This window comes from Bos mutus, chromosome 26, assembly GCF_027580195.1.
Source record: "Bos mutus isolate GX-2022 chromosome 26, NWIPB_WYAK_1.1, whole genome shotgun sequence".
NCBI classification, from domain to species: domain Eukaryota; kingdom Metazoa; phylum Chordata; class Mammalia; order Artiodactyla; family Bovidae; genus Bos; species Bos mutus.
Window position 1 is genome coordinate 44451503 of NC_091642.1, and position 15564 is coordinate 44467066.

Consider the following 15564-nt stretch of genomic DNA (forward strand, 5'->3'; position numbering starts at 1 on the left):
TTTTTTTTTGGTCTCTAGACAATGGCTTCATTTGTGAATTCAAGCTCTTAATGGACTAAGTTCATTAAATGGATTCACATGTACCATCTCTTCCAAAAAAGAGGAAAAGAAATTGGCTTTCAGTGTGGCAAAGCATATTTTGTAGTTAAACATTTAAATAGGAGAATGGGTCTAGGAAGAAACATTTTAAACCCATCCCAAGGGCATGGGATTCTTTCTCCATATTTTTGTACTGCAAGAATTTAAGATAGACTCTAGATTTTCTACCACATGGAAGGGCTCAACACACTGATTACTGGAATTATTGTCAATGTTCTGCAAGTGATAATATAGCACCTAAAATCCCCTATGCCTTTACCTTTTTATGCTAGAATACCTCTCCATCTATAAACATGTAAACTGCATCTTGGCTGAGGGTGATAGCGTATCTGCCCAGGGGAGACCTGGTTCATTGCTGATTCTCAAAAGGTGTACTGACTTGTTCATTTCTTAAGCTCATTTTTCAAAAGCCAATATAAACAACCTCCCCTTTGTTTCCAAATTTCAATTTGTTCCAAAATTTTTTAGGGTAGTAGCCAAGTCTGGGTCATTGTAAATGTTCTTAACAAAATCTGAAGAAATAGGTGAGAGTTAATCCATTTTGGAATCTTGAGGAAGAATTATCAGTAAGCCAGAGGAGATTTCACAGGATAAATAGAGTTTGGGATAGGAGGGAATGGCACCAGTGGAAGTAGAGGCATTATTAAGTAATTGTTTAGAAGATAATCTTAACGTGACCTCTGAAACCCAAGGAATTAGAACACAGACCATTGCAAACTTCTTTTTAAAATCACCCCTTTCCCTCTCAACTTTCGGATTATTATACTACTTCAAGACCACCAAGGGTTACCCTTGGTAGTGGTCTCAGTAATGAATATTATAGTTAATCATGCAAAGTGATTATAAATACCCTGGAGGTTAGGGAGCACAAAATAAATATATCCTAATCTTTTTTACTCAACAGTGATTATTCAATCATCTTTTTCTAAATTCACAAAGCAGTTGTCTATCTTCTGATACTTATAACATCAATCTACTTTAAAAAGAACTGTGTACGTTTATTAACTTTCACTATTACTTTAGTCAGAGTATTTGTATTCAGTGTACCCCCACCCCCTGCTCCAGAGGGCAACAAAGCGAAGTACAGACCACTGCCAGGACACTAGGCTTCCAATATATTTTTGTTGAATCAATTACTTGCAATGCATCAGCAGGACGACATTCTTACACACTAGCTTTGCTTTATTATTTTTAAACACTGCTTTAAATGATGATAAATTCACTTTCAGCTTCCCCTTTCCTGAAGCTAGTCTCTTATCTCCCCAGAGCGGGTCCCAGGAAAGGGCTGACTTGGGATCAAACACAGGCGTTCTCAAGCTTTGCAATATGAAATACTAATGAGGAAGTCAGGCGCTAAGCCTTAAGGGTTTCTTATCTCCTTGAGTTAACCCACCATTGAGAAGGGAGAATCAGGGAAGGACCACTGACCCAGTCGTTGGACCCTGTCCGCTTTTGCTCCGGCCACTTTGATCTTGCGTGTCTGCCTAATCAAGTTCATCTACAGCCGCGACTGCTCAGATTCAAAGGACATTAAATAGCTTGATTATCGGATGGTCATTTCCCTCTTCCCTCCGCCCCTGATCTAATTTCCAAACACCAGTCTCTCGCCTCCCTCTCTAAACTTCCCATCAAAAGAGCATTCGTTCTTCTTCCTTCTTACCCTCGTTTGATGTGCAAATGCCCTTCTCTTTGCACATTTTTCTCGTGGGGGCGGGGGAAGGGGAAGAAGGAGGGGGGACTGGAATTAAACAAAGTTAAAGCCAAGGATCTCACCCCAAATCTGCAAATCGTGACTCTAAAGGGTTAATCAGCAACTCGCAACAGCCACCTGGCCCTCTCGCTGAAACGTTTTCATAGGGACTTTGAATTACTAATTGGGTTGTATTTAATATTAAATATTATGTGCACGATAAAAAAAAATAGTACTAGCGTAAAGAAGAGAGGAGAAAAGTGGCTTTACAGAGAATATCACAATGCCTGTCTGAAAGTGTTTCAGATCCCAATACTCCTACTCCAAGGCAAGGGCACCCGAGTTCCCGAGGTTCCTCCCACTTCCCGCATTTATTAAAGTTGTCTCCTCTAATGCTCGCTGATTACCGTCACCCCAAGGTGAGCTGGACAGGGGCAGGACTTCGCAAGGGACGGGTGGGGTGAAGAGTGTCAAAGGCTCCCCTTCATGTACACAAACACACCCCCTTCCAGCCCCTCCCAACGCTTTGAAATCCCAATCCTGCTTTGTTGTCTTCCCCGGAGGGGCCGGAATGCTCGGAGCCCGCAGTATAAAGGCAGCCTCGGTGGCGGTGGCGGCGCAGAGCCCTGCAGTCAGGGTCAGGACTCTGGGACTGGTGGAGGCGCTCGGAGCCCTGTCTCTGCAACTGCGCCAACACAGCTCCGTGGGGACTAGGCGTGCAAAGTGACATTCCTCCTTTCTCTTTTTCTCCCTTGAGTCCTTCTGAGATGACGGCTCTGGGCACAGCGGGTGCTGCCCGGGTCTTGGTCGCCCTGGTGGCTGCGGCTCTTTGCGGTCACCCTCTGCTGGGAGTGAGCGCCACCTTGAACTTCGTTCTCAATTCCAACGCCATCAAGAACCTGCCCCGACCGCTGGGCGGCGCTGCCGGGCACCCAGGCTCCGCAGTCAGCGCGGCTCCAGGAATTCCGTTTGAGGGAGGCAGCAAGTACCAGACCATTGACAACCACCAGGTGAGAAGGGTCTTGGGGATCGGGAATACTGCGATCCTAAACGGGTCTCATTTGGGGACGAGGGCGCAGAACGGGCTGTGTAAGAGTAGTTCAAGGTGCGTTTGGCGACTGCCTTTGGGAGCAGTGAGCGGCAACAGTTTTTGGAGAGGTGGGCTGAAAAGGACTGTGAGGAGTCCAGGAGTGTGGTACTGGGTGCCCAAGGGCCTCACCCTCTCCCGGCCCCGTTCCCGCAGCCATATCCGTGCGCTGAGGACGAGGAGTGCAGCACAGACGAGTACTGCGCGAGTCCCACCCGCGGAGCCAGTGCGCAAATCTGCCTCGCCTGTCGGAAGCTCCGAAAACGCTGCATGCGTCACGCTATGTGCTGCCCTGGGAATCACTGCAAAAACGGTGAGTCGGGCAGCTCTCTTGCGGACTCAAACCGTCCTCTGCTTGCGCGCCTACAGCTGAGACAATGCTCTCAGCTGAGAACACTTTGGCACTACCTTGCCAATGGGAGTTCAACGTGCGAGGATCCCCAGAAAGGATTTCAGGCTAGTCTTTAACCTGGGAGCAAAGATAAGTACGGAGGTCTTGGAGCTCCTTATATCCCTTTGTGCCCCTCGATTGCTTAAGAGGGAGTCTTACCTCAGAGTGGACACTTCCATAAGATTTTGTCTAGAGAGACTTGATTCAACTTGAGAATGAAGATGGGCAGGGAGGTGGAACTTAGAGAGACTCCAAGGAAATCAGAACGGCCATTTAGTTGCCTGTTTAATTTTTCTTACCGTACTTCTCACAGCTCTGCCAGATAGCCTCTTTCAAGATCTGCGTTTAATCTGTTGTCATTTCGAGCGATTTATCTGTGCAGATCATTCTTTAAGGAGATCTTGATGCCCTCACATCCTGGCTTCTCCATCTTTATCTGCCTCTACCTCCTGCTATCTTAAAATAAGTACTCCTCCCCCCAACCACAGATTCACGAAATTTTCATGTCTTAGAAAGGTAGACTCAGCCCAAGAAGGCTCCAGAAATAAACTTATGGGTGGCGATCCTTCTTAGGACCCAATAATACTCTGGGATGAACTAACTAAATCTCTCTGTAATATAGAAATTATACAGTAAAGTAATTGGTGGAAAAGATTGTAATCTTCCAGGCAGCAGGCATTGCATTTGCTTAACTTAGTCTGGCAGAATCCTTATAGCACAGAGGGCAGAAAAGTTATTTTTAAATACAAATTTTTAAGTGACTGATTTTATTTTTCTTACCCCAAGGGTGATATTAAAATGGGCAGAAATTTCATTGCCACTACCATGGTTGCTGAGGAAGTATTTCAAGTGTCTAGATGGGGCTGTTATGTATGAGTGCACAGTGCACACACTGATGCTTCTGTCCATTAGGGAGTTTTGCTTTAACACTAGGAAGTTTGGCTCATGTTTAATGTCACTACAACGAGGTAGCTCAAGTTGGCAGAGGCAGAGCAGACTTCCACTGTCACAGCTATTAGCAGGAACATATTACAGCTCTGGAGTTAATCACTATCTCCTGCTTCCTTAGGGATATGCATGCCTTCTGATCAAAATCATTTCCATCGAGGGGAAATCGAGGAAACCATTATCGAAAGCTTTGGTAATGAACACAGTACCTTGGATGGGTACTCCAGAAGAACTACACTATCTTCAAGAATGTATCATACCAAAGGTAGGTGAAAGGATCTAAAGACTTTTTTGTTAGCACATTTATAGTGTCTTTTGGATTACCTTAATGAAATAATGCAGGCTTAGCAGTGACCAAGTACTTTTCCTATTGTCTCCCCAGGACAAGAAGGTTCTGCCTGTCTTCGCTCATCAGACTGTGCTGCAGGATTGTGTTGTGCTAGACATTTCTGGTCCAAGATCTGTAAACCTGTTCTCAAGGAAGGTCAAGTGTGCACCAAGCACAGGAGAAAAGGCTCCCATGGGCTGGAGATATTCCAGCGCTGTTACTGTGGAGAAGGTCTGTCTTGCCAGATACAGAAAGATCACCATCAAGCCAGTAATTCTTCCAGGCTTCACACCTGTCAGAGACACTAAGCCAGCTGTCCGAACACAGTGGACTCCATTTACATAATATATGTTATGAAAACCGTTTGTGACTTTTGTGAGCTCAGTCCTTAAGGATGTACAAGTTCTGTGGTTACAGTTAAGCATTCCAATAATACCTTCCGAAAATCTGGAGTGTAAGAGCTTTGTTTCTTTGTGGAACTCTCCTGTCATTGATTGCAGTAAATTACTGTGTTGTAAATTTTCAGTGTGGCACTTACCTGTAAATGCAACAAATCTTTTAATTATTTTTCTAAAGGTGCTACGTTGTCTATTGTTCCTCTTGTCATGTAAATTTTTGTACACATTGATTGTTATCTTGACTCTGATAAATACTCTATATTGAATTGAAATAAATACTTTCAGCTTATTCTATATTGAATTGAAATAAATACTTTCAGCGTATACTTCCTAAATGTAAAACCCTTCCCCCTTTTAATTCTAGAATCTAGAGTGTAAAGAGCTTTTGGAATGATGATAGGTATGTAAGATTTATCATAAAAATATTATTTTCCCAAATGTATTATTTCAGTACTTAGATCCTATTTATCTCTAGGTTGTGACAGTCCTTGAAATAAAATTTAACTTAATACCATGAAATATTAAAAGTATAGATAAATTTTGGCAGTGTGATCTTAGAGGGCTGTATGTGCCAGGGTGTGTGGGAGTGTGTTTGTGTGGGTGTATAAATACAGTTGACAAATATATGCAGATTTTGTACCAAATTAGTGCGTCTGAACTATCTTAAATACTACTTCATGCCAGGAAGACCTGTTCCAACTACTTTGCTTTGTAAATAATTATTACCTAAAAATCACAAATCCTCTCTCATTTTGTTCTTTGCTTCTCTTGCTAGGTGAATTGACTATTTCAATTTTTGTTCAACCAGACATCTGTTCACTGGAAAAGGATAGGATATACTGTTTAAAAGAAAACCCACAGAAATGAAGCCTAAACTGGCTTTGTATTTGCATTTGCCAACTTTGATACTGACAAATCTGATGCTCTCTCTGAAGAAGAGAGCAACTGTCCCAATTCACACCTATTCTGTAATATTCAAAAAGTCTACATCAAAACCACAAAATGCTGGGTCCAAGGCATTCCAGAGGAAAGTCACTGATCAATTTGTCTAAAAAGTTTCATGAAATAACACAGATGTCCTAGAATGTTTGCTGTTTTTGTATTCCCGGAAGTGGTTCAATCTCAAGGGGTTTTGCCAACAGGACACAAGGGTTGGTTGGTTCTTGCCCGAGAAGGGAACTGGCGGGATGTCTGCTATTACATTCCTTTTGTTTGGAAGCTCCAGTTTCCTTACCCTGGAGAAACTTTCTTTTTCTACCTGTGCTAGTTGGCTGATGTGCCAAGAAGGCCAATTCTAAGGCCTGCCATCTCCAATAAAGCACAAGAGAGGAAAGGAAACATGAAGCCCTTTCTTCGGAAAGAAGAAAGAAGGGCCTCTGTTTCCAGAAGGGAGAGGAGCAATCATTTAAAAGGCCTTGGTGATGGGATCCCTTCATTTATACAGGAACCAGCTGTGGCCAGACTTCACCTCTGCATGTATCAGCTCATCAGCCCTGGTTCTAGCCCTCCTTGCTTCCCATCCCATAATGGGGATGGGAGAATGAGAAGCCCACCGAGGAGGCATGCCTCTTCCTCCTCCCCAACTGACTACTTAGGAAGGGATATCACAAAGAGATTCTGCACATCGAAAAAGGTGAAAAAGGAATTTATCAAAACTATAGACACTTTTATTAGTAATGGAGGCTAGAAGTTGGAAGTCAGATACAATACAAAATCAAAAGGATCATTTAAAGAATCTCAAACATTTGAGACAACGGCTGCCGAAACTTGAATTTCTAAACAACTTATTTGAATGGAAGATACATGAACTTGGGAATGCATTCCCAAGGTATTTTATCAAACGAGTTTAGCGTACTGTACACTATCCTGTACCTTGCACTCTTATTTAACATGCCTTGCAGATTCTTCTGTGTAATACAGAGAGGTGTCTTATTCCTTTCAACAGTTGCCTTAAGAGTGTAGCCTATTGGAAAAGCTATACCTTAGAGTCATTATTGAGAGATATTGAAATTGTCTCCAGTGTTTTTGTTATGACAAATATTGTGCCATCAGTATAGATTTTTTCTGTGTGTTTTCCTGTACTGATATAGTTGTAGGATAAGACAATGACTCGTTTTTGAAGGAAAATTCAAATTTAAAAAGCATGCTTGCTGTAGCTACTCATAAGGTCTAATGTGGGCAAAATGACGAGATGTCTCTTATCAAGGATCCAGTGAGGATTAAACTTTATGCAGTTTAACTGCATAAAAGGAGGAAGAGAGAAGAGGTGTATCTTATCAATTTCACAGTAAACGATAATCTATGACATTCAGTTAAAGGTAGCCTTGTTCTATTGCTTTGATTTTGAAATAATTATTAAATAAAAGTGCAAACAAGTCATTTCCCTATCCCCTCTTCTTATTTTGCTAGGAAAATTCAATAGTACAAACTTTGCTTTACTTGAAATCTATTGATAGGAATGAACATGGGAATATATTGTTTAAAAGAAAAATACAGACATGCAGGCTAAATATCACTATTCATATTTGGCAGCTGATCAAAATGCTTTATGGACTCTTCCCATGGTAAATAAAATTGTACTAATTCAATCATGGCATTAGAAACAAAATTATAGAATCAGAAACTGTCAGTTTCAGGATTTCTAACTACATAGTCATACTAGTACTCATTGCCACTTATGGAAATATCAGCTAAAATCATTAAAATTTCCTTCACTTCAAACCTGATTGTTGTACCTAACTTGATCACGTTACTAGCTTTTATATAGTCCTAAAGAAAAATGGACATTGCTACCATTAGGTTTATTAAATGTGTTCCACTGAGTTTTGTATTACAATTTTCATACTTTCTAAAATACAACTGAGTACAGTATACAGTACCAAAAAAAAGTAGCTACTTTGAAAAAAGTAGGGAAAACCACTAGGTCATTAAGGTATGACTATATCAAATCCCTTACAGTGGAAGTGAAAATTAAATTCAAGATACCAGATCTGGTAGACAGATGCCTGAAGAACTATGGATGGAGGTTTGTGACACTGTACAGGAGGTGGTGACCAAAACCATCCCCAAGAAAAAGAAATGCAACAAGGCAAAATGGTTGTTTGAGGAGGACTTACAAATAGCTGAGAAAAGAAGAGAAGTGAAAGGCAAAGGAGAAAGGAAAAGATCATACCTATATGAATGCAGAGTTCCAAAGAATAGCAAGGAGAGATAAGAAAGTCTTCTTCAGTGAACAATGCAAAGGAATACAAGAAAATATAGAATGAGAAAGACTAAAGATCTCTTCAAGAAAACTAGAAACACCGAGGGAATATTTCAGGCCAAGATGAACACAATAAAGGACAGAAATGGTATGGACCTAACAGAAGCAGAAGAAATTAAGAACAGGTGGCAAGAATACACAGAAGAACTATACAAAAAAGGTCTTAATGACCCAGATAACCACGATGGTGTAATCATTCACCTAAAGCCAGACATCATGGAGTGTGAAGTCAAGTGGGCCGCATGAAGCATTACTATGAACAAAGCTAGTGGAGGTGATGGAATTCAGCTGAGCTATTTCAAATCCTAAAAGATGATGCTGTGAAAGTGCTGCACTCAACATGCTAGTAAATTGGGAAAACTCAGCAGTGGCCATAGGACTGGAAAAGTTCAGTTTTCATTCCAATCCCAAAGAAGGGCAACGCCAAAGAATGTTCAAACAACTTCACAATTGTTCTCATCTCACACGGTAGCAAGGTAACGCTCAAAATCCTTCAAGCTAGGCTTGGAAAGTATGTGCACCAAGAACTTCCAGATGCACAAGCCGGATTCAGAAAAGGCAGCGAAACCAGAGATCAAATTGGCAACATCCACTGGATTATAGAGAAAGCAAGGTAATTTCAGAAAAACATCTACTTCTGTTTCATTGACTACGCCAAAGCCTTTGACTGTGTGGATCACAATAAACTGTGGAAAATTCTTCAAGAGATGGGAATACCAGACCACCTTACCTGCCTCCTGAGAAAACCGTATGCAGGTCAAGAAGCAACAGTGAGAAACGGACTGGTTCCAAATTGGGAAAGGAGTATGTGAAGGCTATATATTGTCACCCTGCTTATTTAACTTATACACAGAATACATCATACAAAATGCTGGGCTGGAGGAAGCACAAGCTGGAATCAAGATTCCTGGGAGAAATATCAGTAACCTCAGGTATGCAGATGACACCATCCTAAGGCAGAAAAGGAAGAGGAACTAAAGAGCCTGTTGATGGAAGTGAATGAGGAGAGTGAAAAAGCTGGCTTAAAATTCAACATTCAAAAAATGAGGATCATGGCATCTGGTCCCATCACTTCATGGCAAATAGATGGGGAAATAATGTAAACAGTGACAGACTTTATTTTCTTGGACTCCTAAATCACTGCAGATGGTGACTGCAGCCATAAAATTAAAAGATGCCTGTTCCTTGGAAGAAAAGCTATGACAAACCTAGACAGTGTATTAAAAAGCAGAGACATTACTTTGTCAACCAGGGTCCATATAGTCAAAGCTATGGTTTTTCCAGTGGTCATGTATGGACCAAAAATAAGGCTGAGCACCAAAGAATTGATGCTTTCAAACTGTGGTGTTGGAGAAGACTCTCGAGAGTCCCTTGGATTGCAAGGAGATCAAATCAGTCCATCCTAAAGGAAATCAATCCTGAATATTCATTGGAAAGACTGATGTTGAAGTTCCAAAACTTTGGCCATCTGATGCAAAGAGCTGACTCACTGGTAAGGACCGTGGTGCTGGGAAAGATTGAGGGCAGGATGATAAGGGGGTGACGAAGGATGAGATGGTTGGATGACATCATCAACTCAATGGACATGAGTTTGAGCAAACTCCGGGAGACAGTGAAGGACAGGGAAGCCTGGCATGCTGCAGGGCATGGGGTCACTGAACAACAGTATAAAAATATAAAACAAATACATTATCACCACACCGAGAAAACAGAAAATTAAGAATCTCCATAATTTGGGCACCTGCTGTTTGTTGTTTAGTTGCTTAGTCATGTCTGACTTATTTGTGACCCAAATGGACTGTAGTCCACCAGGCTCCTATGTCCATGGGATTCTCTAGCCAAGAACACTAGAGGGGGTTGCCATTTCTTTCTCCAGGGTATCGTTCCCATCCAGTAACTGAACCCATGTCTCCTGTATTGGTAGGCAGATTTGTTACCACTGAGACATCAGGGAAGCTCTTGGGCATCTGATGTTTGTACAAATGCCCATATATATGTGGGACTTTATATGTTTGTCCTAATATTAATGGCTTAGAAAGAAACAGATCAGTAACCAGAGACTACAACCTGGGTAATGCTAGAGAATTTTAATTTAATGTTAACCTATATTGAGCATTTGGTGCTCAATAGGTACTATCCCGACATTTGAAACAATGCACATAGTACCATAACTTCAAGGAGCTCACCATTTAGCAAGAGAGATTATAAACAACTATTAGTGCTGAGGGTCGGTTTAATACAGTGGTTTGAGATGCGTTGCTTGAAATTAGGCAGATTTGATATGCAATCATGGCTCCTTCTCTTTCCAACAATGATGTTGGGCAAAGAAGAAAACCTCATTAATAATAATGGAGTGAATGCCAACTTTATAGAGTGTTGATATGAGAATAATGCATGTATTATAATAATACTTAACATTATGGATAGTTTATAGTGAGCAGTTAGCAGCAGCAGCAACAGCAGCAGAGTGAGCACTCAATTTTAGGTCTTCACTTGAAAAAACAAATTGACAAGATATTGTATCATATGTACAAATACCCAATAGATTAAAAGTAATTTAACTGGTCTACAGGTACTCAGTAAAAGCTTCAAGAAAGCAGTGACATTTGATCTATCTTCATTTCAACATCCTTTTATTTCAAGGGTGAGAAATGGTTTAAACTAGTAGAAAGTATAGATGGATTGGAATGCTACCTCTTATGAAAACTCAGTTATGGAAACTCTTCTGCAGACTGGCTATGATTTCTGCTCTACTTTAACTGTACGTGTCTAAGGTTTGTCACAGTGGCATCTATTCCGTCCCCAATGCAAGTCACCCTTCAGTTTCAGCTCTGCTCAGCCTCTCAGCTGCTGCTGCTGCTGCTGAGTCACTTCAGTCGTGTCCGACTCTGTGTGACCCCATAGACGGCAGCCCACCAGGCTTCCCCATCCCTGGGATCGTCCAGGCAAGAACACTGGAGTGGGTTGCCATTTCCCTCTCCCAGCCTCTCAGAGACTCTCCCAAATTCCTCAGCAAGTGTTTGGTTTAGCTCAGCTTTGTCCAGTGGTTCACCTCTGGTGCACTTGGCTAGCCTGGTTACCCAGAATCCTACAGTATAAACACTGCTGACTATGTCCAGTCCACTTTTAATGGGGAGGAACTTCAGTAGTTCTACCAGGACTGTGTAGGAACAGGCATCATGTGTCATATCTACCACATATAGTTTTTTTTTAATTTATTTATTTTAATTGAAGGATAATTTCTTTACAATATTGCGGTGGTTTTTGCCATACATCAACATGAATCAGCCACGGGTGCACATGTGTCCCCCCATCCTGAAACACCCTCCCACCTCCCTCCCCACCCCATCCCTCTGGGTTGTCCCAGAGCGTCAGCTTTGAGTGCACTGCTTCACGCATTGAATTTGCATGGGTCATCTATTTTACATATAGTTTTGAAGAGCGAGAAGCTCAGCAAAACACAGGGTATTGGAGGCAGAAGAAGCAGTGTGAGCCAGACTACAAAGGGATAAAAATGCATACTGTGTGTTTAAAAAGTACAGTAGTCTACAGTGGCTGGAACATGAAGGTACCTGGGAGAAGCAGGCTTTTGCTCTGATTTTTTTTTCCTGTAATTTGTTACCCAGGAAAGAAAAAAGGTTAAAACTCTTCATTTTTGGCAACAGTTACCACATTAGGTAAAAGTGGAGTTGAAGACAATACATTTGAGACATATCTTGTCTCAAAAGATTAAACTGTCTTGGTGATTATTTTGCCAAAACAAAGTTACAAAATATGGATACTATTAATTCATTTCCAGAATGAGTTGTTATATTAAACTTTCTTGAAGTTTAAGAAATTTTTTTTGAGACAATTCTGTTTTTGACTAAAGTACTTAATATGTGTGTGTGTTTGTCGCTCAGTCATGTCTGGCTCTTTGCGGCCCCATGGATTGTAACCCACAAGGCTTCTCCATCCATGAGAATTCTCCAAGAAGAATACTGGAATGAGTTGCAATGCCCTCCTCCAGAGGATCTTCCCCATCCAGGCATTGAACCTGGATCTCCTATATAGCTTTCACAAATCATGTTTTTATTTTTTTTCCAAGTTTTAAATTAAAATCATATGACAATTTTAGAAATGTAAAATTACATTTGAAGGCCAATGATAATCAACCCCCTAAAATTATAAACTAATAAATTCTAATAGAAAAGTCAAATTGGTAAAAGACATGAAGCATGTCTGAGCATAGTAATTGCATATTACATTTCACAAAATTACACACTAACTTTATCCTGATAAGAAAAATTTACTTTTTTAAAAAAGAGATACTTTTGCAACATTTCAAATATCTGTGAGATTCTGAAGTTCAAATTAAAAGGGGATGGGTAGTACTCAATCTCAGCACAGGGGCAAAAAACAGGACGTTCTCATACATCATTAGTAGGAACTGCAGTCAGCATTAACTTCCTGAAAGGCAATTTGGCAAGTGTTTTTAAAATAAATTCTTTTATTTTAGCTTATAGCAATTTTAAGAACAGAATCATGAATGTATATACAGTCTAACTGCAGTGATATCATCATAGCACAAATTAAAAGTGAATTGTATCCAATGAGAGAAATGTCAGACAAATTATGATATGTCCTAAAAATATCCTGCAATCAAATTTATCTAAATAAATGTTCATAATTCTACATGTAAGATTTTAAAAAATCATATTACAGAACAAATATATAGAGTTGGCCCAAAGTTTGTTCATTCATACTATCTTATGGAAAAACTTGAATGAACTTTTGGGCCAACCCAATAGTATTATCACTTACCCATAGCAACATCAAATATGTTCATCTAGACAACCATATCTGGAAGATAGGATTATGAGAACTATTGATATTTAATCTTACTTTTCATTGTTTTCCATTTTTCTATAATAAACAGGCAAGAGATGACTATTAGCAGAAAATATAAACTAAAACTTGGATTCTTATAAAGTTTTGGACATATTAGGCAGATATCTTGATACACTTCATTCTACTTAGGAATGTTACTGGCAGTGCAGAGTTTCTCCTCCCTGAATTGCCCAGAAAGTACAGAAGAACATACCCTCCCCTTGCTGACAAAATTATTTTCCATACGAGGAGTACTGACTGGGAGACCCTTATCTGGTACAGAGAAGACCTTCAGCAAGTATTTGCTGAATGAAGGAACAATGAATAAGGGAAACAGAGTTTTTGTACAAATTTCAGTAAAATTACAAAACATACTAACACTCTTTAAAGCAGCAGTCTCCAACCTTCATGGCAGACAATTTTTCCACTGTCAGGGGTGGGGGATGGTTTGGGGATTATTCAAGCGCATTACATTTATTATGCAACTATTTTCTATTATTATTACATCAGTTCTACCTCAGATCATCAGGCATTAGATCCTGGAGATTGAGAACCAAAAGAAGGAAAGGGGACTAGACAAAAGGAATAAACTAGCAATTCCATCTTAACAGATACACTGTTTCCTATGAGCTTCCATATTCCAGAAACTTTATATTTATCAACAATTAAACATTGTGATAGACTGTTTGACACGATACATAAATCATACAAATACATAAACTACCAAAGCAGGACATGGCCTTTAGCTTAGACATCTTTATTGGTGAGAAAAATCTCACCTTCCTGACAATATAGTTGGCCTTCTCAGACAGGCTGGGTTTTAATCTCACAGGCAAGGGCACTGGATTTTATACCTAACCTAAACAGAAAGCTAGAGACAAGGAAGATGGAAATTCTTTATTCAGGGATCTCTACACATTTCACTGTTTTATCACCAGTCTTAATTATCTTTATGATCAAGTAGGCATAAGTACTATGTTCGACACTCAGGAGTCATATTGCAGAATATGTTTAAAACAAACAAAAAAGCCAGAACTTCCACTTTTCTACACATGGGCCACTGTCTGGCAAAATTCAGAAACTATCCAATGTTTTTCTTATATTAACACTTCATTCAGCAACTTTCTCCTCACTGCTCCTCACACCATCATTCCCTCTCCCTTTAAGAAATGCTATTTCTATTTCCAGTTTCATTCATCCCTTCTCATCTACTCCCTTACTCTTTTCCATAAGACTGTCAATGTCTTCATTTTTTTCCCATTCTGTATGAATACTAAACTTTTTTGTAGCTGCATCCTCCCAGATGTGTCCTTTCAGACCCTGTGGCTGAAACTGTTATCTATTTACCAAACTAGTTACCCTTTCCTCCTAAGCATGTTTCCCAACCTTCGTTGCAGTCATGTGACCGAACTTGGCCAAGGGGATATTTGCTTAGAGACACCTCACTAGCTTTTCCTCCATCTGTGAATCTCCAGGGAGATAATGACAGCCCTGCAATTTAGTGAAAGAGCCAACCACTCTCAGCGTGCATTTCTAAACAGCAGCAGGAACAGATTCTCTTGTCCCCATTCTCCATTTATATGAACAAGAAGTAAACTTAACTGTGATATGCCACTGAGATTTAGGATTTTTGTTTTACTTTAACCAATACCCGGATTTACATTTCTCCTTCCCTTTCTTCTCCAAAACTCTACCAGCCTGCCATTGATAACAATAAGGGCATGAAAATGTGGGGTGCAAATGAATTCATATTGTTACCATTCATATGAAAATATGAAAGCAGGCATCAACGTGCTGATCAGTAATAGGAATTCAATTAACTACTTTTTCATAACTGGGGCCTGTACAAATAAAACCTCCTCCCAACTAAGGAATATAAGTGGCAGGAAATGATTATAGTAATTTTTGAGAGCATCTTTCAGGTACCAAAGATGAACAATACATATATATATATATATATATATTTGTTTCATTCTCACAAGACCTCTATGAGGGAGGTATGTTTATTACTCTTATTTTAAAGATGAGGAAACAGAAACTAAGAAAACTTATGGCATTTGCCTGAGATTGTGTAGCTATTAAGTGGCAGCCAGAATTTCAAAACAGAGTCTGCTCCAAATTCTAGGTTCTTAACACTATGAGTATGGATGGGTATTCAACCATCTAAAGTTTTTGCATCCTGTAAGTTACTTAATGTAACTCTGTGTGTTCTCAGTTGCTTCCTACTCTTTATGACCTCACAGGCTGCAGCCCACCAGGCTCCTCTCTCCATGAAATTTTCCAGCAAGAATACTAGAGTAGGTTGCCATTTCCTCTTCCAGGAGATGTTCCCAATGCAAAGATCAAACCTGCATCTCTTACCTGGGAAGCCCAAGTTACTTAACAGTATACTTAAAATGGGCTAAAGATTTATCTGGTGACTTGGAAAATGCAGTATGTCAAGTTTCTGAATTGAAAAACTTGAAATTCTATATAAAGATATATTTGAAATG

General features: G+C 40.1%; 1 protein-coding gene across 1 annotated transcript; it reads left to right on the forward strand.

The window, feature by feature from the left end:
- The first annotated feature begins 2364 nt into the window (after window positions 1–2364).
- DKK1 (dickkopf WNT signaling pathway inhibitor 1) lies at window positions 2365–5609 on the forward strand. Its single transcript, XM_005904633.2, has 4 exons — window positions 2365–2799; window positions 3033–3189; window positions 4337–4480; window positions 4598–5609. The coding sequence occupies exons 1-4, from the start codon at window positions 2557–2559 to the stop codon at window positions 4849–4851; spliced, it is 798 nt and encodes a 265-aa protein (XP_005904695.1). The 5' UTR covers window positions 2365–2556; the 3' UTR covers window positions 4852–5609.
- The last annotated feature ends 9955 nt before the right edge of the window (window positions 5610–15564 follow it).